Source organism: Pipistrellus hanaki (assembly GCF_964339955.1).
Source record: "Pipistrellus hanaki genome assembly, chromosome: 2".
Classification (NCBI taxonomy): Eukaryota; Metazoa; Chordata; class Mammalia; order Chiroptera; family Vespertilionidae; genus Pipistrellus; species Pipistrellus hanaki.
The window spans coordinates 105,454,219-105,481,644 of record NC_140504.1 but is presented as its reverse complement, the minus strand read 5'-3'; the positions used below and the strand labels follow the sequence as shown (position 1 = coordinate 105,481,644).

General features: G+C 38.1%; 1 protein-coding gene across 7 annotated transcripts in view; it reads right to left on the bottom strand.

Moving 5' to 3' along the window:
- XRN1 (5'-3' exoribonuclease 1) overlaps positions 1–27,426 on the bottom strand; it is a 214,342-nt gene that overhangs the window by 137,979 nt on the left and 48,937 nt on the right. For all 7 annotated transcript variants that reach the window (XM_084872413.1, XM_084872412.1, XM_084872416.1 and 4 more), the window contains exons 4-15: positions 27,182–27,291; positions 26,980–27,090; positions 25,671–25,753; positions 23,303–23,390; positions 23,049–23,217; positions 22,266–22,333; positions 21,817–21,954; positions 16,903–16,969; positions 16,045–16,150; positions 8,994–9,083; positions 4,831–4,987; positions 3,592–3,711 (exon numbers count right to left, since the gene is read on the bottom strand). In XM_084872413.1, coding sequence (XP_084728539.1) covers positions 3,592–3,711; positions 4,831–4,987; positions 8,994–9,083; positions 16,045–16,150; positions 16,903–16,969; positions 21,817–21,954; positions 22,266–22,333; positions 23,049–23,217; positions 23,303–23,390; positions 25,671–25,753; positions 26,980–27,090; positions 27,182–27,291 — 1,307 coding nt within the window. The remainder of the gene's footprint in view (positions 1–3,591; positions 3,712–4,830; positions 4,988–8,993; positions 9,084–16,044; positions 16,151–16,902; positions 16,970–21,816; positions 21,955–22,265; positions 22,334–23,048; positions 23,218–23,302; positions 23,391–25,670; positions 25,754–26,979; positions 27,091–27,181; positions 27,292–27,426) is intronic.

Genomic DNA, 27,426 nt, shown 5'->3' with positions numbered 1-27,426 from the left:
ATGGATTAAATGCTCTAATCTAAAGGCACTGGGTGGCTGAATGGGCAAGAAAACATGACCCATACATATACTGTGTACAAGAAACCCACCTCAGAACAAGAAACTCACATAGGCTGAGAGTGAAGAGATGGAAAAATACTTTTCAGGAAAATGAAAATGATTAAAAAAAAAAAAAAAAAAAAAAAGCTGGGGTAGCAATACTTATATCCAACAAAATAGACCTCAAAGTAAATGCGATAAGAGGCCACTTCATAATACTATTATAAGAGTATATAACTCAGAATGATTCTCTCCCATCATTGATGCTTCTATCTCTCCCTCTCCCTTCCTATCTACAATAAAAAGTTAATAAAGAAGAAGCTGGAATTAGAACTGAAATAATCAATGGAACACTTTAAGGAGAGATCCCTGATACCCAAGGTCTGAAGGTAGAGACCGCAAATAGACTGGTAGGCGGGGTGGAATCTCAAAGAATGGGCACCCACAGACAGCAACTGAAGTTGCTGGGAGATATATCAGCTGTTGGGGGCGGGGTGTGTGTGTGTGTGTGGGGGGGCGGGGGGGGGCGTTGTTCCACTGATAACTCTGGGATCCAATCCCTAAGCTGGACTCCCCGGCAGAGAGCTCCAAACTGAAGAGGGTACCCATGTAACATTTAGCTGTGAAAAGCAGTGGGGTGTTGTCTGCTAGGGATTGGCAGTTGAAAGCTCACATACCCTCTTAAAGGGACAACGCATACAAATTCTCTGTAGAGCCTGGCTCCCACCTCCTCATGGGTCACTCTCGGCGTGGGTGGGGCCCATGAATGGGTGGGAACAGCCCGCCTCACGGTCCCTTCCCCCAGATATCAGCACTGATCACCAATGGCGAACAGGAAATTGGAGGTGAATGGTGGGGCCAGCTAGGGAAGATGGCCCAGATCACAGGCCAGGCTTAGGGACTATACACACACACAAATTTCGTGTGTTGGGCCTCTAGTCTATACAATAAAGGCTAATATGCAAATCAATCAAACAGTGAAACGACCAGTCGCTGTGATGCATACTGACCATCAACACTGGAGCTGCCATCAGGTGGTCAGTGCACTCCCACAGAGGAATGCCGTTCAGCCGGAAGCCGGGCTCACAGCTGGTGAACACAGCGGCAGTGTCCGGAGTTTCTCCCGCCTCTGTGGCAGGGCTAAAGATGTCTGAGTGATGGCTTAGGCTCGCTCCCCTTGGGCCTATTCCCCTGAGGGCTCCCAGACTAAGAGAGGGCACAGGACAGGCGGAAGGATACTGCTGAGTGCACAAATTTTGTCCCTCTTGTATGGAATAAAAAAAGACTTTGAATAGCTGCAGCAATCTTGAGAATGAAGAACAAAGATGGAGGGATCACAATACCAGGTATCAAGCTATATTACAAAGCCACTATTCTCAAAACTGCGTGGTACTGGCACAAGAACAGCTATATATAGAACAAAAATGGAACAGAAAGCCATTATGCTGAATTGATATTTGACAAAGGAGGCCAGAGTATACAAATGGAGTCAAAACAGTCTCATTCATGAATGGTATTGGGAAAATAGGAGTTACCTACAAAAAAATGAATCTCGACCACCAACTTGCACCAACACAAAAACAAACTCAAAATGGATAAAGGACTGAAATGTAAGATGGAAAACCATAAAAATCTTAGAAGAAGCCATATGCAGCAAAATATCAGACATGTTAGAGAGCAATATCTTTACTGATATAGTTCCTAGAGCAATGGAAACTTAGGAGAAAATAAGCAACCGAAACCACATCAAAATAAAAAGCTTCTGCACAGCAAAAGAAACCATCAACAAAACAACACTACATGGGAGAACAAATTTATCAATGTTATCTCTGATGAGGGTTTGATCTCCAAAATTTATAGGGAACTCATACAACTTAACAAAAGGAAGAGAAGCAATCCAATAAAAAAAAAAAATGGGCAAAAGACTTACATAGACACTTTTCGATTGTGGATATACAGACAGCCAAGAGACAATGAAAGCATGCTCAAAGTCACTAATCATCTGAGAGAAGCAAATTAAAATGACAATGAGGTACCATCTCACACCTGTCAGAATGGCTATCATCAACAAATCAACAAACAACTGCTGGTGGGAATACTTTGGAAAACAGTATGGCGTTTCCTCAAAAAATTAAAAATGGAACTCCCATTTGAGCCAGTAATCCCACTTCTAAGAACATATCCCAAGAAACAAGAAACACCAATCAGAAAGGACATGTACCCCTATGTTCATAGCAGCACAATTTACAGTAGCTAAGATTTGGAAACAGCCTAAGTGCTCATCAGATTTGGAAACAGCATAAGTTTCCATTGCCCTAGGAACTGTATCAGTAAAGATATTGCTTTAACATATGTCTGATATTTTGCTGCATATGGCTTCTTCTAAGATTTTTATGGTTTTATTCTAAGCCGAAACCGGTTTGGCTCAGTGGTAGAGCGTTGGTCTGCGGACTGAAAGGTCCCAGGTTCGATTCCGGTCAGGGGCACGTACGTTGGTTGCGGGCACATCCCCGGTAGGGGCTGTGCAAGAGGCAGCTGGTTGATGTTTCTCTCTCATCAACGTTTCTAGCTCTCTATCTCTCTCCCTTCCTCTATGTAAAAAATCAATAAAATATATTAAAATAAATAAATAAATAAATAAAAACTGTGATACATCTATATAATGGAATACTACGCTTCTGTAAAAAAGAAAGAACTCTTACCATTGGTAACAGCATGGATGGATATGGAGAGCATTATGCTAAGCAAAATAAACCAGTTGGAGAAAGAGAAATATCACATGATCTCACTCATTTGTGGAATATAATGAACAACATAAACTGCTGAACAAAAATATATCCAAAGTCAGAGAAGCATTGAACTTCGGAGGGAAGGTAGGGGAGGGGGGTGGGGAAGTAAGAGATTAACACAGGACCTGTATGCCTATATGTAAGCATAACCAATGGACACAGACAATAGGGGGGTGAGGGCATGTGCTGGGGGTGGGAGTAGTCAGGGAGAGGTCAATGAGGGAAAAGGGAGACATATGTAATACTATATGTAATACTTTAAACCACATGTGTCAAACACAAGGCCCGCAGGCCAAATCCAGCCCGCCAGGCCTTGCAATGTGGCCCACACCGCGCTGTCATCACTGCACTCCGCTGTCAGTTTATGACATTGTCAGTTTATGACTGTTCAGTAAACCATTCGGCCCGCGATTTAGGCTGCATTTTAGATTTTGGCCCCTTCTCTGATTGAGTTCGACACCCCTACGTTTAAACAATAAAGAATTAAAAAAAAAGAATATATGTCTAGCCCAGCAGCTGTGGCTCAGTGCTTAGGGGCTGGCCTGTGCATGCATCAGGAGGTCACTGGTTCAATTCCTGGTCCGGAACATGCTCAAGTTGCAGGCGATATGTAGGAGGTAGCCAATCAATGATATTTTCTCTCATCAATTATTTTCTCTCTCTCCCCCTCTCCCTCCCTCCCTAAGATCAATTAAAAACACATCACATATATTAAAAAGATAAAAAGAATATATGTGTATATTTAAATCTTTCTTGCACTGACCTCATCAATAAAAGGTATTAGGACCACAGCTTCCCATTCCTGTTGTTTCCCATTTAGGTCCGTTTTAAAATCAGGTGGATAATATTCTATAATGGGTGATTCCTCACTGGTCATCAAATGCTGTTGGAAAGGCAAAATAGTAAAATACAGATATAAGATTATCAATATAGCTTCTTGTTAATATATTTATAGTATTTCATCAAATGTTAGTTTAAAATTGCTAAGCAAAGCACTACAAAATTTTTATGTCCTAGATACGTTGCAACATACTATATTTTCATTTTCACCTATGATACTTCTAACTTCACTGCTACTCATTACTTTTCTATTCCAGTGGTCATGTGGCAAAACTATTTGTATTATGAATTTTAACTTAATTATTTCTATCTTGTTTTTTAACTCTTCAGTTCTACCTAAATTCTGTTTTTATTTCACAGGCTTCTAATATTCCTCCATTTTTCACCTTAAATTAAATAATTTACTTTCATGCCCTAATCATCTGATTTTATTAAGGGCCATTTGAATATGTATAACTTCAATCATGGGCCATACAAAATTATAAATTTAAAAATTAGCAGGCTATATGTGGTCAAGCATTTAACTCATCTCTAATGCTTTGGCAGGGCCAGACCAAATAATTTCATGAGCTTTATGCACCCTTTGGGCCAAACATTCCCCACCCCTACTCTAGAATGAAATGATTTTTATGCTCAGAATCAGCTCTGTAGGCTTAGCATAATTTTGGTAACTCAATCGCCCCTAAATATCTCCCCCCATGTTATGTGAAATAATGTTAACCATGGAAAAGCCTTTCATTCCACAATTTAATAAATGAAATGCTTAAATCCCAAACATAAACAGAGAAAATGACTTATCAGAATCATACCTATTCCAATAGGTAGAAGGTAAAAGTACAAGAATAAATCTGCAAATGTTTGGACAAAGTAGATGGCTTCAAATTTTTCCTGTCTCAGTTTATTGTCATCAGTGCAGAGACAAACTAAAGATTTAGATAGAAGTGCTAAAAATGAAAAAGCTATGCTATAGAGTTTGCTTACATTTTTAAAACAAAGCTAACTTTAAGTCAGAATTATTTTTCAAAGTAATCAGAAATATTTAAGAACAACTGTATTTAAAAATAAAAATATATTTCTCTATTTGGGTTCTATGTTTCCAGGTTTGGAGAAAGAGCTCCCAAATATAAAAAAGAACATAAAAACATTTAATTCTAAATCCTACCTGGTAGCATGTAGGAAGTAAATTTTTGCTAGCTGCTGGAAGTACAGCAAGAAGTTGCTCGAATGGCATAAAAGGTTTTCCAAGTTCAAAATGGATTTTCAGTGTACTGATGTTGCGTATATCAGACAGGAAAGGTGCATAATGATAAGGATAATACCTATAAAACAAAACTGAGTTTTAAAAAATTGGCAATGTTATGAAAGAGGTCAATATTAAGTACATATGTAGCCATATTATAACAACACATAATAATTCTAAACAAAAAGACTATCACCAATACTTCTACCACTTATATATAAGAAATCAGTAACCTGGGAAAAATTGGGTCAAAGAGAGCAACAAATTTTATATTTACTTAATTTTTAAAGTACAGCTTCTCATTTCCAAAACTGGAATGTACAATGTAATTGAAGTATATACACAGTGTTTTAGTTCTCCAAATGTAAAGTACAAATCTTTCAATCAATAAAATCTCAGAATGAGCCCTAGCTGATTTGGCTCAGTGGATAGAGCATTGGCGGAAGGGTCCCGGGTTCAATTCTGGTAAAGGGCACATGTCCGGGTTGTGGGCTCAATCCCCAGTGTGGGGCGTACAGGAGGCAGCCAACCAATGATTTTCATCACTGATGTTTCCCTCTCTATCTCTCCCTTTTTTTTTTTTTTTTTTTTAAATATATTTTATTGATTTTTTTTTTGCCCCCCTCCATCCCTCCCGTACATACCCTCCCTCCCCAGAGTTTTATGTCCATTGGTTGTACTTATATGGATGTACACAAGTCCTTCGGTTGATCTATTATCTCCCCCAGATCTTCCTCCCCTCCCCACTGTAATTTGACAGTCTGCCTGTTGTTTTACTGTCTCTATATCTGTCTCTTGGTTCATCAATTTATAATGTTCTTTATCATCCACAAATGAGTGAGGTCATGTGGTGTTTCTTCTATCTCTCCCTTCTTCTCTATAATCAATAAAAAAAAAATTCTCAGAATGAAGTAATGAGGTAGTCAGAAGACTCTCAAAAGTTTCATGTGGGCGTGGGTCTTTGCCATAGGACAAAAAGAACAGTAAATCTGAGCTCATATGATATGGCTTTTATTAGTCAGCTCTAAGAACTTTTATATTTAAATTAGTATACATATATTACTGTTTGTGATAAGGATTAATGTTTATCAATCATACAACTATTTTTATTTTTAATAATTTCCCATCTTTAACTACAGGTATAAATATTTTTAGAAAGCTTTGTATGTACAATTTTTTTAAAAAAGTTCAATGTTCTTGCCAGGACCGGTTTGGCTCAGTGGATAGAGCGCCGGTCTGCGGACTGAAAGGTCCCAGGTTCGATTCTGGTCAAAGGCATGTACCTTGGTTGTGGGCACATCCCCAGTAAGGGGTGTGCAAGAGGCAGCTGATAGATGATTCTCTCTCATCGATGTTTCTAACTCTCTATCCCTCTCTCTTCCTCTCTGTAAAAAATCAATAAAATATATTAAAAAAAAAAAAAGTTCAATGTTCTTAATGTTTGACTAAGAATGCTCAAAAATTAAATATTTTTATATTCCACAATTATGGCTTATTTCAAAAGAATGGAAAACTTTAAGAGGCAGAATGGCATGTAGAATAATGGAAAATAGTATAAACTTTGGAATCAGATAGGCTTGAACTTGATTCTTTGTTGTGTGTATGACCTTAGAAAGATTATTTAATCTCTTTGAGCCTCATCTGCAAAAGGCAGAGGACAACACTTCATTTAAATAGTTGAGAGGATTATATGAGAACATGCTTTTTAAGTGCTAGGCTTTACTACTGATACAATAATAGGAATAATAGACTCATCCTCTTAAAAAATGACAAATCAAAGATTTTTGTCATTAGAACACTCTCCAAAGAGTTCCTGAGAATCAGGTCAGATAGTAGAAACAATTTTTTTAAAGGCTGTTATAAGTGAAATCATAACTAGTCACATTATCCTGTTTTGGTTTGTTTTACTATGTGATGATTTAAAATAAAACTTAGCAGAGGTGTTTTGAAAACAAAACACTTAGGCTGGGACCTGTTTGGCTCAATGGATAGAGCGTCGGCTTGGGGACTGAAGGGTCCCGGGTTCGATTCTGGTCAAGGGCATATCCCCAGTAGGGGGTGTGCAAGAGGCAGCTGATCGATGACTCTCTCTCATCGATGTTTCTCCCTTCCTCTCTGTATAAAAAATCAATAAAATATATTTAAAAAAAGAAAAAAAGAAAACAAAACACTTAGAAGTCTCTACTTTCCCATGCATTTTCTGCTTTGTTTATTTTTCTATTTGGGTAGATAATTTGGAAATATAGATGGTACTTGCTGAAATAGGAAGCATGAGAGAAATGAAAATTATTACTATTTTCAGAAAAAGCAAATCATTTTTTTCTCCTTTATCATTTCAAGTCTAACATTCAAATAACCCATTCCTCAGTAATTATTCCTGATAGAAAAATATTCTCAAACACACAAAATGTGAAAAGGAATATAATGAATATTGACTAGCCAATGTGGCTCAGTTGGTATAGTGTCGAACTATAAACCAGTAGGTCATGGTTTCATTCCCAGTCCCAGCACATGTCTGGGTTGCAGACTCCATCCCCAGTAGGGTATGTGCAGGAGGCATCCATCAATGATTACCTCTCATCATTGATGCTTCTATCTCTCTCTCCTTCCTTCCTCTCTAAAATCAATAAAAAAAAAATATATATATATATATATATATATCTTATCTAATAAGAGTAATAATATGCAAATTGACTATACCTCAGCCATGCCCACCAGCCATACCCACTGGCCTGTATGCAAATTAACCCCAACCAAGGTGTCTGAGGCCACAGAGAGCATGACAGAGACTTGGGTTTCCCAGGCAATGGAAGAAGTCAAGCTTTACCCACACCCTGGCTGGCCTAACCCTCCACTCAAGGCTACAAAGTTTCAATTATAGAAGGTAAAACAAATTCAAACAGAAATGGCTGCCGCCAAGAAGCAAGCAGAAGGCTTGGCTCTGCTCCAGGCTACAAAGATTCAATTGTAGAAGGTAAATAAATTTCAGATACCAGGGCCTCTGCTTGGGTCGCCAGGGTGTGTGGCTGGCCTGCAAACCACCATAGGCCCCTCCCCAGGCCGCCCCACACCCCAAGGGAATCCCACCCTGATCTGGGACACCCTTCAGGGCAAACCAGCTGGCCCCCACGCATGCACCAGGCCTTTATCCTATCTAATAAAAGAATAATATGCAGATTGACCATCACTCCAACACACAAGATCAAGATAGCTGCCCCCATGTAGTCAAAGATCCTGCCCCCATGTGGACACAAGATGGCCTGTAAGGGAAGGCAGTTGGGAGGCACCAGGCCTCAAGGGAGGGCAGTTGGGGGTGATCAACCCAGAAGTTTATTTCCCTTAAACTTGGCTATACCAACCTTTTAAAAAGCAGTTAGGGGTGACCAGGCCGGTAGAGGAAGGAAGTTGGGGACAAACAGGCTGGCAGAGAAGCAGTTAGACATCAATCAGGCTGGCATGGGAGTGGTTAGGGCATGATCAGGCTGGCAGGCAGAAGCAGTTAGGGGCAATCAGGAAGGCAGGTAAGTGAGCAGTTGGGAGCCAGCAGTCCTGGATTGTGAGAGGGATGTCCAACTACAGGTTTAGGCCAGATCCCACCAGGATCAGGTCTAAATGGGCAGTCGGACATCCCTCAAGGCGTCCCAGATTGGAGAGGGTGCAGGCTGGGTTGAGGGACACCATTACCCCCCCTGCAAGAATTCCATGCACCGGGCCTCTAGTTATATATATAATAAAGAACACAATGGACAACTCCATATAAAAATCACTCAAACCCAATAATTATAAAGACTTTAATCAGTCTTGATTCATCATGATAAAAAAATTTAAATCCTTAGATTAACAAAGAGTTTTTTTTTATGGGACATTTGCCAGAGCTGAGAGTATCTTCATTACTCAAAGGTCTTTTTAAAAGTATTTTTTTATATAGGAAAGGATTACCTGTATTTCCCTTAAACTTGGCTATACCAACCTTTTAAAAAATACCACAAAAAATAGAAATAAAAGGAAAAGACATCCCCAAATGACACTATAATAGAATTAACCATTGTTACAAAATCAAAACATTTGTTTTTGTGTTCCCTCACCAGCTCCAGGATTGAACTCCATGATAGTAATAGTGCAAAATCCACTGAATTGCCTGAATATAACATGCAGCTTGATCAGCCAGAAAATCACTGAAAATAGAAAAGAATATTTTCATTATGACATAATTTTTTAAAGAAAGGCCATTGTCTTTAGAGCATGATATCTGCTGATACCACACTCTGCCTCAATTCGTTTTATTTAATTAATGTATAATTATAATTAGAAAAACTCCAAAATATTTAGTTTAAAAAATTCCATCCTGTTCAAGTTTGCCTTCTCTTTTTCCTAAACTGACCACCAGAATATTTAAATTTGCTGTGCATATTTACTCACTCAATGTACTATGCTTTGGTTTAAAGCACATGTGTCAAACACAAGGCCCGCGGGCCAAATCCAGCCCACCAGGCCTTGCAACGTGGCCCGCACCGCGCTGTCATCACTGCACTCCGCTGTCAGTTTATGACATTGTCAGTTTATGACTGTTCAGTAAACCATTCGGCCCGCGATTTAGGCTGGATTTTAGATTTTGGCCCCTTCTCTGATTGACACCCCTAGTTTAAAGGTTTAGGATTTAGCCAATGCAACTTTCTATAGAGTGGCACTACCCTTAAGTAGTCAAGGGGCTTTGAGAAACAGGGATGGGAATTTTCTTCCTCTGGGATGATGCCTGAGAGAATCACAGGAAATCAGAAAGATCTTCAAATCTGGTTATAGCAGCTAGAAAACACTTTGAAAAGTGCTACATATCCACTGACAATTTTCCCTCTAACCCCTTTTTCTTACTGAAAAACCATCATGTAATCTATATATATAAAAGCCGAGTGACCTTCACCGCAGAATGACCAGTGGCTATGATGCACACGGCGGCATACAACCAGCCTGATCTGGGCCCAAGCCCCCATACCTGCCCCCAATCCTCCATGCCCACTCCCCACTAGCCCAGTCCAATCAGCACCCAACAGAAGGAGCTGAAGCAGGAGCATGGTGGGCAGCAGCTTGGCCAGAGTTAACCATAGCCTCCCAAGCCCCAAGTCGGAGGTGGGGGTGGGTGCACAGCAGCTGGGAGTGCCTCCAGCCACCATCATCAAGCCTGGGGACCACCAGCCATGGTCACGTCACATGATCCCCAAGAGCTGCTGCCACTGGCCAGCCCCAGTAGTTTGGGGACCAGGAGGAAAGGGAGGACAAAGCAGTGACCCTGAAAGGGGTGAGGCCGGAGACACAGCCGGGAGAGTCTGGCTGCCAGCTGGGGAAGCGGCACTCTGGGAACTGGGCTTGAACCCCGCCTGGACGCTGCCCATTTGCATGGAAACTGCATCCACATGCAGGTGGGTGGGAGGGTACCGCAGCCACAAATGGCATCAGGGACCTGGGTCCCCAGACTGCCCTCTCCCTGTAGAGCACCTCTATACCTTCCTCGTACTCCCCACTTTGAGCACCGATCTCCCCCGCAGCTCCCCACACAACCCACTTCGTCACAGGTTATTATAAATGTTAGCAGACCAATCGAAAACTTGAATTTCATTTTCCCAAAGACTTGGAAGAAAAAAATACTATTAATTCTTTTATTTAATGATCATTATTCTGGCTTTTAAAATGGTCATCAGAGGCAAATTGCAGCACCTGGCACTGCAGTGCCTGTGTACAAGTTTCTTCCTCTGCCAAGGGGTTGGGGCTGTTAAGGGCCTCTTGGCCGGTTGCAATGATTTCGGGGTGTGTGCTTGCACGCAGGGTGCACACCAGTGACCAGGACGCCAACAACAAAGCGATGGGCAGGCCGTTGCCCCTAAACCTGACTCTGTCCCAGGCAGAGAGGCGACTTTAACCAGCCCTTACCCATTCCCTTCACGAATTGCCACATCCTACTGCCTCATGGTCTCCCCCCTCCCATCCTCCATTTCTCCCTCTCTCTGCACAGGAAATGGTGTGTATGTCTGACTCAGGAGGGACAGCATTGCCAGAGGGCTGGGGTTGCCTTTCATTCCCAGCTGCCCAGAGGCAGGGAGCACTGAAACTTGCAACCCCTTCAAGTAGCCAGCCTGGCTGTGGTATTACAGGACTTCGGTGGTGAGTGGGTGAGGTTCAGCTTTCTAGAAAGTCTGGACTTTGCTGGGCTTTTGAAAATTGCCCTGGGTTCAGCCTCCCTTCACCTGCCTCTCCCACTTTCAAACCAAAGCACTCGGATGCCAAGAGGGGACCAGGGGGTCTGAGGCATCCTGGCCTGGGGTTGCAGGAGAAGCCTCCAGCCTGGTAGTGCTGTTTTTCTAGGAACTGGGGAAGAGGGTACTATGTTGTGTGCCCTGAGAAAGCTTTGTTGTGGTGGAATGGGAGTGTGTAGTTTTGGAAATGTAGCTTTTCAAGGCCTGGGATAGTGGGTGCTCCCAGCAGAGGGGAAAGGCAGCGGGAATGACCTTCCTGCTCTTGGCAGCTGATTTAGGGGAACCCCTTTCTTAAGCCACCTCCTCTTACTTGTCATGTGGCCTAGCCTTAGGCAGCTTTAACTCTGTTCCAGTACAAGATCTGAGCTGAGAGAAGGAGCTTTGGGGAATGTGTTAAAAAAAAATGACAATAGCCGAAACAGGTTTGGCTCAGTGGATAGAGCGTTGGCCTGTGGACTGAGGGGTCCCAGGTTCAATTCCGGTCAAGGGCATGTACCTTGGTTGTGGGCACATTCCCAGTAGGAGATGTGCAGGAGGCAGATGATCGATGATTCTAACTCTCTATCCATCTCCCTTCCACTCTGTAAAAAAATCAATATATATATTTAAAAATGACAACATTCTGAAGGGAAGAGAAAAAGCGACTATCTTACAAGCAAAAAATGAAAAGACTTAAATCTGAAAAAACCATTTGTCTTATGTTAATTACCATATGAGAGGTTAGGGGTGGGGGTGGGGGATGAGGGGAGAGGATAAGACTAAGATGGCAGCTTAGCCTGTCTTTTAGATTCTTCATCTAAGTAAAGTGAAAACAAAACTCTTTATCATTGCACATTAAGATGGCAAAAGATTATTTATCTATATATATAAAAAGCCAGCAACCAGAATGCCTTAACAACTGGTCACTATGACACCCACTGCCACCAGAAAACTGGCCCAATTGGAGTGAGGTCGGCTGGCCAACCTTTGGTGGCCCAGCCTCTAATTGGCCTCTCCCACCCCAATAGAGGCAGGGCTCCCAGGCCAATCGCCCTTGGCCCCTCACCCCAGCCAGACCAGCCCTGTAGGGTCCCTATTGCGGCTGGCCGGCAGGCCCACCTTCCACCTTCTCCTCCTCCTGACAGGCCCATTCCAATTGTGCATTAATTTGTGCACTGGGCCTCTAGTATAAAATAAATCTTGACTAGCCCACAAAACAAACAACAGTGTCTATTGTTAATTATATACTTAAATATCCAAGCTCTCAATTTTTAAAGGAAGAATATACTCTTGAAAGCTAAATATATTACTTTTTTATTATAAAGTAAATATTTCCTCATAATTGAAAATGTAGATAATGAAGAAAAGCATTTTTTATCACCTTATACCATTCACAATTACATTTTGGTAGTTTCTTTTCAGTCTTTTTATACACCCAGCTTGATTTTTTTCTTTTAATGAGAGTACACTATATTTTTTGTGTGTCCTGCTTTTAAAACTTGTATTTACCATGTACTGGTTAATAATGCTGATTTTATAATCAAAGAAAACATAATAATTTCAAGAGAAACATCAAAAGTGCTTTATTTAGCCAGAACCGGTTTGGTTCAGTGGATAGAGTGTTGGCCTGCAGACTGAAAGGTCCCGGGTTTGATTTCGGTCAAGGGCATGTACCTTGGTTTGGGGCACGTCCCCAGTTGGGGTGTGCAGGAGGCAGCTGGTCGATGTTTCTCTCTCATTGATGTTTCTGACTTTCTGTCCCTCTCCCTTCCTCTCTGTAAAAAAAAAAATCAATAATATATATATATTTTTAAAAAGTGCTTTATTCAAAGTAATGTCCATAGCTAGGTACACATTTCTCCCACTTTTCAGGTAATTTGTGGATATCATCCCAGTAGAAGTTTTCTTGTTTTGAGGCAAACCATTCAGAGACCCAATTTTCCACTTCTTTGTATATTTTGAAGTGCTGCTCAGAAAGTATGTGTGTTATTGATCAGAACAAGTGGTAATCTGAAGGAGCAAGGTCTGATGAATACAGCAGGTGTGTTAATACCTTCCAAGCAAGATCTTTTAACGTGACTTTATGTGTGTGATGGTATGTCATCATGAAGCAAAATTACTTTGCCATGACTTTTGGCACATTCTGTCGTTTCATGAACAAAGCGTGGTTCAAATTGATTACTGTTGTCAGTAGTGATCAGTATTAATGGTTTCACCTAGTTTTAGAAGCTCATAACACACCACACCTTCCTGATCCCTCCAAATGCAAAGCATTGTCTTCTTCCCAAAGTGATTTGGCCTTGTAGTTGATGTTGATGGTTGACATGGATCAACCCATGATTTTGTGCCTTTGGGATTCTCAAAATAAATCCACTTTTCATTGCCAGTCACAATTTGATGCAAAAAAGACTTTCTTTCATGCCCTTGAAGCAACATTTTAGTGGTGACTTTTTGGTTTTCCATTTGTTTTTCGTTCAGTTGATGTGACACCCATTTTCCTTCCTTTAAAATCTTTCCCACTGCTTTTAAATGATCGGAAATTGTTTGCTGAATATGTAATCTTTCTGCAAATTGTTTTTGAGTTTGACACACATCTTCATCCAACAGTGCATGTAATTGTTGGTCTTCAAACTTTTTCGGTTGACCTGGACGTTCTTTGTCTTGCACATCAAAATTACCACTTTTAAAGTGTCTAAACCAGCATTCACAAGTATTTTCAGATGGAGCATGTTCACCATAAGCTTACTGAAGTATACGATAACTTTCAGCAGTACTTTTCTTCAAAATAAAATAATTAAAACTTCCCACAAATGCTCTTTTTTTTTTTTTGGCATGAAATTTGACATTTTAAGCATAAAAATATCTATGATATTAACACCACAAAATTTGACATATGCAGTTTTGAAGCTTGCTGTCAATACAACAAAATAGATTTATATCAAATCACATCTGTATCAACATATGTGTAACTCCCATCTACTGAAAAAAAAAAAAAAATCCGCATCATTAACTGGTACACCTGGTATGAATAATGTTATGTATCTCTCTAAATTCTTATGGACTTTCTATTATTACAAGTTTAGCAGTTCTGCAGATTCTGGTCTAGATCTAGATGGCAGAGATGGTGACTAAGATGAGGAAGAGATGGAGGTGATTATGATGAACCTTCTCATTGGAAATATAGATTTATAATTTTTTACTATTATAAAAAACTTTGTAATAAACATCGTTGTGTATAAAAATCTTCTGTATTTGAGTTTATATTTTTAAGATCGAAAACAATTAGAATCATTGGGTTAATTCTAATTGTTTTAGAATTAACATCCCATTCCAACTGCAATCAAGTTATATATCTGTCCCTTTCAAAACAATAGTTTACAAAAGTTAGGGAATAGGTCTTATTTAAGGGATAAATATTTTAAAGGCTTCTGGTTATATGTTTTCCAAAATAATTTTACGAATTTATATTCTCATCAGTAATTAAAGGAAGAACTATACTATTACCCTGGGCCATTAATGAAAACAACAATTTTAAAAGATTTATTTTCTAGGCAAACAAATTGCATCTCATTTTCATGTCTGTATTTTAATCTATAAAAGGAAAATAAAACCAAAGGCTAGTTACCTATCAAATTAAGCAGTTAGTGCCAACTGCAGGTACTATAATTCTATATAACTGTAATCAAGAAAATAACAACTAAAAAATAAAGGATTAAAAGCATAACTATTATAAATATTTTATTTCTCAATAGCAGCTAGAACACACTTTGAAAAGTGCTATTATATCAACTTACAATTTTCCCTCTAATCCCTTCATATTTTTCAAAAACTATAATCTAAAGTAAAATAAATCTTGACCAGACCAAAAAAGAAAAAAAAGAAAAAAGCCTTAGGCTAAAGCCAAAAAGTGGCTATAAACTTGTTAATAGTGTCTATTACCAAAATTCAGGTAGAGATGCACTTAAATATCAAGTCTCAAAAGTCTTACATAGTAATGCCAGCTGACAAACCTTCAAATGAGCTGGTGAACGTACTAAAATTCCTAGATCTCGTTATTGGAAGTCAGTTTGAATATAGACATTTAGACTTTTAGACTAGAGAATACAGAGCAAAGTCTGAAAACTTGGTCTCTCCCTGGACAGACTCTAGGAAAGATCTAATACTTGTTACATTTTTAAAAAGAACAACAGTAAAAACAATAGTACATGAAACACTTATTTTACTAATTGAAAAGCAGCCTAATCTAGCTGGTGTAGACACTTTAAAAGTGATGATTTTGATGTGCAATAAATTCTGAAGCTAGACTGCTTCTGTTTAAATCCTGATTCTGCTAATTCACCACCCATGTTACCTTGAACAAACCACTTACACCTGTTTCTTAATATCCTCTATTGTAAGATGGTAATAATTCTACTTATCTTAAAGAACTATTTTAAGAATAAAATAAGGTAATATTTTTTAAATGCTGAAATAGTGCTTGGCACTTGGAAAACACTTTATAAGTGTTGTTCATTAAAGTAAATAAAATGGGATCTTATGTAATTCATACTGTGTGCTGCAGTTTAAAAGTATGCAAGCCACTATTTTAGAGATCATGTTTTTAAGAAAATTTTGGATAGATATTAATCTATGATTGAGCCAGATGGCTGATGAGGTAAGTGTGCTGTGAGCTTTAGAAGACAGAAGCATAGAACTAACCATTTCTATATGGCAATTTTTATCATAGATAAACACATCAGTTTATATTGCCTTCTCCAAAATCATACTAGTTGAAAGACTGAAAATAATTTATGAACCCCAAAAATCCTTCTTTCCCACAACCTTAACTACCAAAATTATGCTGTTATATGAAGAACTACAAAATCTAATTTTTTTATACTTTAAAGTATAATAAACATTGGCAAAACCATACTCAGACACTATGTCCACTCCCATCTTCGTCATGTAATATGTCCTCTTATATTGTCTAAACTCAGTTTCAAATAGGTCATCTTCTTCAGTCTCATCCTCCAAACGATCTAAAAAAAAAAAAAAAAGCAAGAAACAGTGCCTAACAATTATGAATATTCTGTTTTTCTACCTAAAGCTTTGATATATACATAGCAAAATAGATGCTTTAAAGCTTTCAAAGAAATTCGTTCCATCCAATATTATTGTATTAGTAAAACTAGAGGTCTGGTGCACAAAATTCCTGCATGGAGTTGTGTGTCCCTCAGCCCAGCCTGCACCCTCTCCAATCTGGGACCCCTCGCAATCCAGGACTGCTGACTCCCAACCGTTTGCCTGCCTTCCTGCCTGACTGTCCCTAACTCTTCTGCCTGCCAGCCTGATCACACCCTAAACACTCCACTGCCAGCCTGATTGATGTTTAACTGCTCCCCTGCCAGCCCGATTGATCCTAATTGCCCTCTCCTGCTGGCCTGGTCACCCCTAAACGCCCTCCACTGCTGGCCCGGTAACCCCTAACTTCCCTCTCTTGCCCGCTGGGTCATCCCTAACTGCCCTCCACTGCCGGCCCAATTGCCTCTGTCTTCCCCTGCTTGCCTGGTCCCCCCCAACTGCCCTCCCTTGCAGATCTGATCCCGCTCAACTGTCCTCCCCTGCTGGCCATCTTGTGTCCAAATGGGTTAGCCATCTTTGACCACAGGGGGCAGCCATCTTGTGTGTTGGGGTGATAGTCAATTTGGATATTACTTCTTTATTATAGAGGATATATAACAACCATTCTGTCCAAAATGTAACATATCAAAATAATATAATTTGTACTCACCCTTAGAAATTACAGCTTCTTCTCTATTTTTATCTAAAGCAGCCCAACACAGGGAGTTTTCCTGGCCCTATAAAAATCAATATAGAATTAATGGCAAGATACATTTCAAAGCGAGACATTTCATAGAGAAATTTTAAAAATGCTAAAAATAGGGAGTAACCAAGATGACGGCCTAGGTAAGCACCTAAGCTACCGCCTTGCATAACAATTTCAAAGCAACAACTAAAAGACATAATGGACATCATCCAAAACCACAGGAAAGCTGGCTGAGTTGGAAATCTAGAACTAGAAAGGAGAGAGGCTCAAGGATCAGGGGAACCGCAAAGCACTGAGGTAGGGAGACTTGTGCACAGAGAGGAAGGGCAGCTGAGTGTCTGGCTGGTGGGAGGGGGAAGGAAGCCCCCGACTGCACTGAACCCCAATTCCGGCCAAAACCGCGTGGACCCAGGCCCATACAGATGGAGTCTGGACTGTAGAGAAAGGCATCCGGAGACTCAGAGACTGGGAGACTTGGGGGAGCCAGGAGCCGCAGCGGGCAGGGTCTAGAGGCACCCACGCACGTGCGTGTGTGTGTGCGCGTGCAGAGAGATCTGATTGCAGAGGTTGCCACGGCCTCTCCATAGTGGAAGGAGTAGGAAGCTCCAGATTGAATTGAATCCTAGTTCCAACTGCTCTGGGATTAAAAATATTATAGAGACCCAACCCAGTTCTGGGTTAGCCCCTGGGGCACCCATGCTCTTACAAGGGAAATCTGGACTTTCAGGCAAAACTCAGGGGATCCCTGGAAGACAGAGGTCTGAGGTGCATGCACAAGGGCAGGGCTGATAAGAAGCCAAGACTGTCAGCTCAGCCCTGAGGCTCCGTCCCATGCACGCTGAGCACAGAGGCTGTTGCAATTTTGCAAGTCTGATCCTCTAAGACTATCTCCAATACAGAAGGTATCGTGGCGTAGACACAGCTGATACATCAAATTGGCCTGGAAGTCAATTCCTCCCAAGGATACCAACAGCAATCAACACTTAACTACAAGGCTGTACACGCAGTCCACAAAGGGGAGCACCAAGAGTGTCTACCTTAGGTAACTGAAGAGGCTGACCCACCAAGCACACAAAGCCACCCTACCAACTCAGGGAAGCAGCAAAAATGCCGAGACAAGAAAACAGTTCTCAAACAAAAGAAATGGAGGAGAACAAAAGACTGGATATAAAGTTCTAAACCACAGTTATAAGGTTTTTCAAAAATTTCTTAGAAAAGGCTGATAAATTTAACAAGACCCTCGAGGATATGAAAAAGGACCAATTAGAAATTAAACATACACTGACGGAAATAAAAAATATTATACGGAGACCCAACAGCAGACTAGAGGAACACAAGAATCAAGTCAAAGGATTGGAATACAAAGAGGCAAAGGAGACTCCTCTGGAGAAGGAAGAAGAGAAGAGAATCCAGAAAGTTGAAGATAGTGTAAGAAGCCTCTGGGACAACTTCAAGCCTACCAACATCAGAATTATGTTGGAAGAAGAGTAAGATACTGAAAACCTACTTGAAGAAATAATGTCAGAAAACTTCCCCCACCTGGTGAAAGAAATAGACTTACAAGTCCAGGAAGCACACAGAACCCCAAACAAAAGGAATCCACAGAAAACCACATCAAGACATCATAATTAAAATGCCAAAGGCAAAAGACAAAGAGAGAATCTCACAAGCAGCAAGAGAAAAACAGTTATCTATAAGGGAGCACCCATACAACTATCAGCTGATTTCTCAACAGAAACTGTGTAGGGCCGGGACCGGTTTGGCTCAGTGGATAGAGCGTTGGCCTGCGGACTGAAAGGTCCCGGGTTCGATTCCGGTTAAGGGCATGTACCTTGGTTGCGGGCACATCCCCAGTAGGGGATGTGCAAGAGGCAGCTGATCATCGATGTTTCTAACTCTCATCGATGTTTCTAACTCTCATCCCTCTCGATGTTTCTAACTCTCTATCCCTCTCTCTTCCTCTCTGTGAAAAATCAATGAAATATATTTTTTAAAAAAAGAAAATAAAGAAACTGTGTAGGCAAGATGGGAGTGGCAAGAAATATTCAAAGTGATGAATAGCAAGAACCTACAACCAAGATTAGTCTACCCAGCAAAATTATCACTCAGAATTGAAGGGCAGATAAAGAGCTTCACAAATAAGAAAAAGCTAAAGGAGTTCATCACCACTAAACCAGTATTATACTAAATGCTGAAAGGTATTCTTTAAGAAGAGGAAGAGGAAGAAAAGGTTAAGATAAAAATTATGATCAACAAATAAATATATCAACAAGTGAATCTAAAAATCAAGTGAATTAAAAATATGAGGAACAGAATAAACTGGTGAATATAATAGAATCAGGGCAAAGAAAGTGAGTGGATTGATAATTATCAGGGGGAAAGGAGTGTGGGGGGTGCAGGAAGAGACAGGATTAAAATCATACACCTATGGATGAGGACAATGGGGGGGAGGTAAGGGCAGAGAATGGGGTGGGAACTGGGTGGAAGGGAGCTATTGGGGAAAAAAAGGAGAAACAATTGTAATAACCTGAACAATATACATTTACTAAATTAAAAAAATACTAAAAATAATGGAATAATCCTTAAGTGACACACTGTAAATATTTTAAAACTAATTCTCAAATACTGTGTAAATGTTTTTGATTTTATATCACTTGTTTTCTAAAGCTATAAATCTTTATATGCAGAACTTGACCATCAGGCCTCTCAAAAATATATAATAAGTAACTATCATAAATATAGAAGAGTATATATTTAATTATATATGTGTTCCAAAAAAAACACACCACTTTAAATAATATTTTATTACTTAGAAGTATATACAATCAAATAAAATCCATTTATGATTTATCAATTTCAACATTTTTATATGTCAAATTCTGGGCAACTGGTAACACAATATATTTGATTATGTGGAATCCAATGATTATAAATATCACTTACTTTCTGTATCTCTGGATCTCATCATTCTTATGACTCCATTGCCAAACCTCCACTTCTAAATTTTTCTTCTATGCAACTCATTTGCTTTTCTATAGTTTTTCCATCTTATCATATCCTTCATATCTATTTTCTCTCTTGTAATTTCATCTTTTCTTCCCTCTATTTTCTGACTGCCTATCTACTGCCAGTGACTCTCATTAGTTCTCCTTACTCCCTATCATTTTCTTCAGGTAAACTGGGCTTCTGCCAACTTCCTGTGCTTGGGCTGTTCCTCCAACTCCTCTCACCTTACCAGTGTCTCTAATGCTAATCATACATGCCTGGAAGATTTGTGAAGTTTAAGGACCAACTTGAGATGGACAGAGCCAGTGATTACTGATTGATATGTAAGTTTTGTGAGCCCAGTTTCCCAAAAAGTTGCAGAGGCTGTTTACTTAAGAGAAAAAACAAAGCAGAATATAGCCTGATGCTGCTAAGTAGCACTAAGAAAAACCTAAGCAACTAAAAGGACTTTACTAGAGAAAAATCAAGATAGTTGCCCTTCCTGGAGCAAGATTCCTAATTAGAGTACAGCAGAGAGTACAGGAAGCTCTTCAATTTCACAAGAACCCAATAATTATAGAGAAGCTGAGGAACATTTCAAAAGAGGTTTATTTTCCAAGTTACACATTTAAGACATTTTTTAGACCTTATTAGAGACTCAAGGGCCGGTGCACAAAATTCTTGCACTGGGGTGCCTATGTCCTCTCACAGTCCAGGACCCCTTGTGGGAAGTCTGCCTGCTGGCTTAGGCCTGTGCACCAAAGTGGGATTGACTGCCAGTCAAGGACATGTATCTCAGTTGCAGGTTTTTTTGGCCCTGGTTAGGGTACATGAGGGAGGAAACCAATCCATGCGTCTCTTCTCACATCAATGTCTCTCTCTCTCTCTCTCTCTCTCTCTCTCTCTCTCTTTCTTCCCCCTCTTCCCTTCCTTCTACTTTCTCTAAAAATAAATGGTAAAAATATCCTCCAGTGAGGATTAACAACATCAAAAGAATAATGTAGCAATATTGGTTCATTATAACAAATACTAGAGGCCCAGTGCACGAAATTCGTGCACTGGGGAGAGGGGTCAGGGGCAGGACCCTGAGCCCAGCCTGCGCCCTCTCACAGTGCGGGACCCCTTGCTCCTCACCACCTGTCTGCTCACTGATCCTTAATGCTCAGCTCGCTGCTCCTTAGTGCTGTTGTGGAGGTGCGAGAGGCTCCCCATCACCACTGTATTTGCCAGCCGTGAGCCCAGCTTCTGGCTGAGTGGCGCTCCCCCTTTGGGAGCACACTGCCCACCAGAGTACAACTCCTGCATTGAGTGTCTGCCCCTGCTGGTCAGTGCACATCAAAGCAACTGGTTGTTCTGCCAGTAGTTTGCCGTTCAGTTGATTGCATATTAGAGTTTTATTATATAGGATGTTTTATAAGATACTAGTATACACCAACTAATTATATTATTCAATTATTGAGCACCTAATATTTAGGAGATATTGTGCTATTAATCACAACATATATATATCATTTTACACACAAATTATTTCTACAAATAAATCACTGATCTAGTTAATGCTTCATAACATTAGATGCTATAAATATTCTCCTTTAAAAAGGTAACTAATTTTCTTGGTTCTTATATTTAGAAATATTTTCTACACTTTAAAAATAATAGACGAGCAAAGGAAACAATGTTCTTCTTTAAGAGTAAAAATAAAATGATTTTTAAAAAGATTAAATGATAGAATCTAATAGAGAAAGAGAAACCAAAACAATGTTTTAAATGTCCATAGAGAAGAAATGAAAATGAAATAAAGCAACCCAAAACCATAGGAAAGAAGAAAAACAAGGAATATCAGTTTTACTTTTACAGCTAAAAAAATTAAAGGACACCTAAAAAAATGAACACCTTTGATTTTTTCTTTTCCTTGTAGTTCCTGGCTTCTTCTGCTGCAACACCTGCGGCTTCATTGAGGTACTTGTTGCCAACTTTGCTTTCAAACCATTTTAGGTCCACAAAAACTTCACTGAAGTGCTCCCGATCAAACTGTATAGGAATATTTAAATTAACTTAAAAATCATTTAAGTATTTTCTGGAAGAATACAAACCAAACTTTTAACATGGACTACTTCTGGGAAATAGAAATCCTGGAATGCTACTTTTTTATGCACAGGGGAATCTCATCTACTATCTGAAAATAAAAAATAATCAAATAAAAATAATTTAGATAAGATATTTATACAGAATGACCAATAGTATTATAATTACAAAAAAAGTTTCTTCTGGTATTATATAATTGCTTACTGACCATTTATAGCTAACTTGGGATAAGAAAACAAAAAGTTCAGGTTACTTACATCTGATAATTTCACAAGGTATTTCTCAAATCGGAGTAAGTTGAGATACCCACTTTCATTAATATAACCTAAAAGGAACAAAATCTAAATTAGCACTAAAAGCTTTTTTTCTAAACAATTCTACAAAATTCTTTTTATAAAATGTTGAAAGTTGATATTCTAATCAAAGAAAAACACTCAATGTTGGATTCTATAACTTGCTGTTACTATAATATACAATAAGTAACAACTGAAGAAAAACATAAAAATACCAGATTCATATAATAATCCTCCTCCCACCTGTCCAATCCACAGTAACAGTTAATTAAATTACTAGTAAGTACATTCTAGAATATATCCATTGTTCATTTGATGTTACCTTGAGAAGAAAAGGACTTATTTCCCACTACTCTGTTGCTTTATTCAGTATCACCACTGTTCGTGAATTTCCTAATTGAAAAATCCTTCCCTGATATTACTCTAATGCTTAACCCATTTAAAAAAAACTGAATTCCTATGTTTAAATGTTAAAGAACTAAGTGAAACCAACAACTTCTACTGAGTTTCTTAAATAATTTAAAGGCAGAGATTAGTTATTAATAAATGAGGATGCATAATTCTGGTCATTTTGTTTATGAACTACTGAAACCAAAAACCTACAAAGCTTGGAGCCTTAGATCAAAAGAAGCCCCTTTTTTCCTACTTTAGTTATGCATGCTATAATCTAATAAACTGAGTCACATTTTTAGAATTAGTGGAGTGTTAAGTTAAAGTAGCCCCAAATGAATATTAAATTCTGCTTACCCCCAAGTTCTGGCAGGATGGTAATATATGTTCCATAAAGAAGAGGAAGTGCATCATGATTAATATGTAAATGAGGTAGATGGGGGATAAAATCATTGCCAACAAGAAATCCCATCAGAATCCAATCATCTATTATCTTTTCAATATCATATTTAAATGGGATCTTATCCTATAGTAAAATAGATTGAAAAAAGTCAAGTCCTATGAAAATTTCTACATATACATCTTTGGTCCACAGCTATATTAATACTTACTTTTAACATTGAAAACTCATAATCAATATACTCTCTCATCAAAGACAAGTGTAGGAGGTGAAATGTGGTTTCTTCTGGTGCGCATACCCTGTAATTAGATGATAAACAGAGTTATTTGTGTACGTGTGTGTGTGTGTGTGTGCGTGTGCTTACAGTTAATTATATTTTTTAAGTTTAAAAATGTAGCAAGACTTAAAATAAAACTTATGAGAAGACAATTAATTATTATACTCAGGGCATGTAATTTATATGAAAGCTGCAGGGTAAAGATAAATATATAATTGCAATTATAATACATATAGCATGAAGTTCAAAATAATTTGGTTTATATTATGTTTTTTATGGAAGGACTCAGAATTAAGAAAGCCTAAATAATACATAATAGATATAAGAAACCATGGCATCTGTCCCATTTAAGGCTGTGGCCCACCAGCAGACAGCAGACAGATAAGTGAATATATACTTTTATATCTACTACAGTACAGTCCAATTCTTCAATGCTAAGGCAGCATCACTTTTTCTTATCTTTCCCTGGCTTCGTATAAAGGTCTATATTACTGGTATTAGCCTACACTCTAAGTTTAACTACAAGAATACAAGTTAACAACAGCATATTAAAAAGATTATACACCAATAGCAAGGGGTCTATCACAGAAATGCAAACATGATTCATTATAAGAAGAAAGTTTATGTAATACACTACAGTAATAAAGAAAAAACCACCATACATTCATTTAGCAGAAATAAATCTGTCAAAATTCAACACCCTTTCATGATAAAAAATAGTTAGCAAAGTAGGAACAAAAGGAAACCTCCTCAACATCATAAATGGAATTTAAAAAAAAACCATAGTTAAAAAAAACACACAAAACAAAACAAAACAAACACACACACAAAAAAACAACCCATAGCTAACATCACACTTAATGGTCTGAAAGCTTCCTTTCTAAGAACATGAACAAGACAAGATGCTCATTTTCACTATAGTTATTCATTATTCTGATAGTCCTACAACATTATTCTGTGAGTCCTAGCCAGGGCACTTAGGAGAAAAAACAAATAAAAGGCATCTGAATTAGAAAAAAATGGCATTCTCTCTCTCTCTCTCTCTCTCTCTCTCTCTCTCTCTCTCTCTCTCTCTATATATATATATATATATATATATATATATATAAAAAATCCCACAGGATTACAGAAAAAGCTACTAGTGCAAAAAAACAAAAATTCAGCACAGCTGCAGATCAATATACAAAAGTCAGTTGTGCTTTTACACACCATCAACAAAGAAGCTAAAAAGGAAATTAAGAAACAATTATACCCCCAAAAAAGAAAACTCTTAGTAATAAACTTGACCAAGGAGGCAAAAGGAAAAAACAGAAGTATAAAACAAATTCAGAGACACAGAGAATAGACTTATAGTACTCAGAGGTAGGGTGAGGAGAGGAAAATGAGTGCAGGTGGTCAGAAGATACCAATTCCAGTTATAGGTTAAATAAGTCCTGGGGATGAAATGTACAGCATGGTGGTTATATTTTGTGTTTGCTTTTTTTAAATATAAGAAGAAAAAAGGAGAGGCAATGGAGTTGTACACTAAAATTACGAAAAACAGATGGAAAAAATTAGACACCACATGTTAATGCATTAGAAGACTTAATATCAAGATGTAAATACTACCCAAAAGGATCAACAGATTCAATGCTGTCGCTAATGAAATTTCAAGGATTTTTTTAAACAAAAATAAAAAAATCTGTCCTAAAAAATAGTATCTCAGATTATCCTCTCCCCCTTCCCTCAAATTAAAGCCAAAATAAACCTGAAAAAGAACAAAGTTGGAGGTCTCATACCCTTCCTTACTTTTAAGCTACAGTGACCAAAACAGACATACAGACCAAGGGAATGGACTGCAGAGCCAAGTAATAAACCCTTGCATATATATGGTCAAGTGCTTTTCGACCAGAGGGCTAAGACCATTCAATGGAGAAAAGATAATCTTATCAACAAGTGGTGGTGGAAAAACTGGATATCCACATGCTAAAGAATAAAGTCGGACCTTTACCTTATACTATATATAAAAGTTAGTTCAACATGGATTAAGGGCCTAAATGTAAGAGCTAAAGCTATAAAACTCCTAAAATAAAATGGAAAAAAGCTTTAGAACACTGTATTTCTCAATGATTTCATGGACATTACACTAAAAGTACAGAAAACAAAAAATATAAGTTTGACTTCATCACAATAAAAAATTTTATGATTCAAATGACTATCAACAGAATGGGAAAAAATATTTACAGATCAGATATCTGTGTAGGGCTACTATTCTTAATTTAATTTCTGTTTTTTCTTCCAACATATATGGAGTGTGATTTACCTTTGTGTCTTTTTGCCACCAAATCGAACCTCTTCCCTTAAAAGAGAAAAATGTGCTTCGTGGGTTGTTAATCCAAGCATAATCTGTTGAAAAATGATAAAGAAATGTTTTTATTCTCTCACTTTTTATAGTATCAGTTTCACAAAAGCAACTAAATAAAAAAATATGTTTATATAGAGAACATGATTATTTAAGGAAAATAAAACAACTTGTTAGCACATTAAATATAGAAATATCAAAATCTGATCCATTTATAGGTTAAGAATGGGGTTAAAGTGAATGCACTATTCTAAGAAAAAATGTTTATACTCACATGACTTTAGACACTCACTGTGCCCACCCCCATCAAAAAAATAAATGAAAAAATACAAAAAACCTTCTCTTGGTTTTCATACATTTCCATTGTCAGGGGAGAATGGGTAAGAAATTAAAGTCAGAAGCTTTTCCAATAGCAGAAAACAGGACTGTTCTGGAGGCCAGGATACTCTAGTATATAAAAACTCAGAAAAAACTGGAAAAGGGCATTTTCATTTAATTTTATTACTTAGTATTCTAATCCCCAAAGCACATTAGTCTAGTGAGATATATCAACCAACTGCAATGTATACTGTTTTCTTTATTTCAGTACTGATTCAAAAAAACCAAAATAAAATATTTATGCAGTAATCAGAGAAATGAGAATACTAATGGTTATTTACATATTAAACAGTGATTATTAATTTTTGTTTTATGTGAAATTATGGCTTTACTTTTTTAAATAAACCTCTTTAGAGAAATAGTTATAAATTAGATGATATAAGGTCTGGGATATGCTTCAAGAATCCAGAGAAGGAAAAAGGAGACAGATGGGTAGGGAAAGAAGTTGAAAGTTATTTAAATAAAGGACACGAGCAGGATCACTATACTATACTGTTTGCTCTACTTTTGTTTTTGTTTGAAAATTTCCACAATAAAAACTTAAAAGAGGTCTAGTCAAGTTAGTTGGGTCATGGAGTTATCAAATTTCATGGTATTAAAAGTTATATATTAAGCATGTGGGTAAAAAGGGCCTCTTACCCTGATATCAGCAGGTCATTCTTAGCAAAATTTTAACATTTAGGTCAGGTGTGAACACTAACTACAAAGAAACCAGCTCATCATATGTGGCAAAAGAACTCATTTTTCAATTGTTTTTATTAATGGCAGAAGTAGCAATCATTATTTTGACTCCAATATTTGTTTGCACAGACAGAAAGCTTCTTACATAAAGACTAAATATCTCAGATATTTAACTACAATGGCATAAGGTTATAACAACAATTATACTTACCAAGTCAGCATCTAAACCATAAAGACAGTGTCTGGTGTTTGGATCATGATCTGGCTTTGCTTTCTCGGATCTGATAAATTCCATGATTTTATGTTCTCCTTCTCCAGGAGTCTAAATATAATGTTTTCAAAATTTGAGTAATATGATATGCATTAGAAATTAAAATTTTAAAACTCTTTAAATAAATAAAAAAGATAATAACCTCATGGCCTGAGAAATAGATGGTAACTCCTTGCCATGACTTGTCTGTAGAAATTTTCTTATTTACAAAGTACTTCAGATGTTCATGTAATCTGGCCATGAATTCAGTCCCTATAAATAAAAAGTTTTTAAAAGTTTAATCTAAGAAAGAGATAAAAAAAAGATGTATTCCCAGTGACATGAAAATGCATCTTATTATTTATAGAATAGCTAAGATCTCCAAAGGCAGACAAAAGCTTCTTCCAT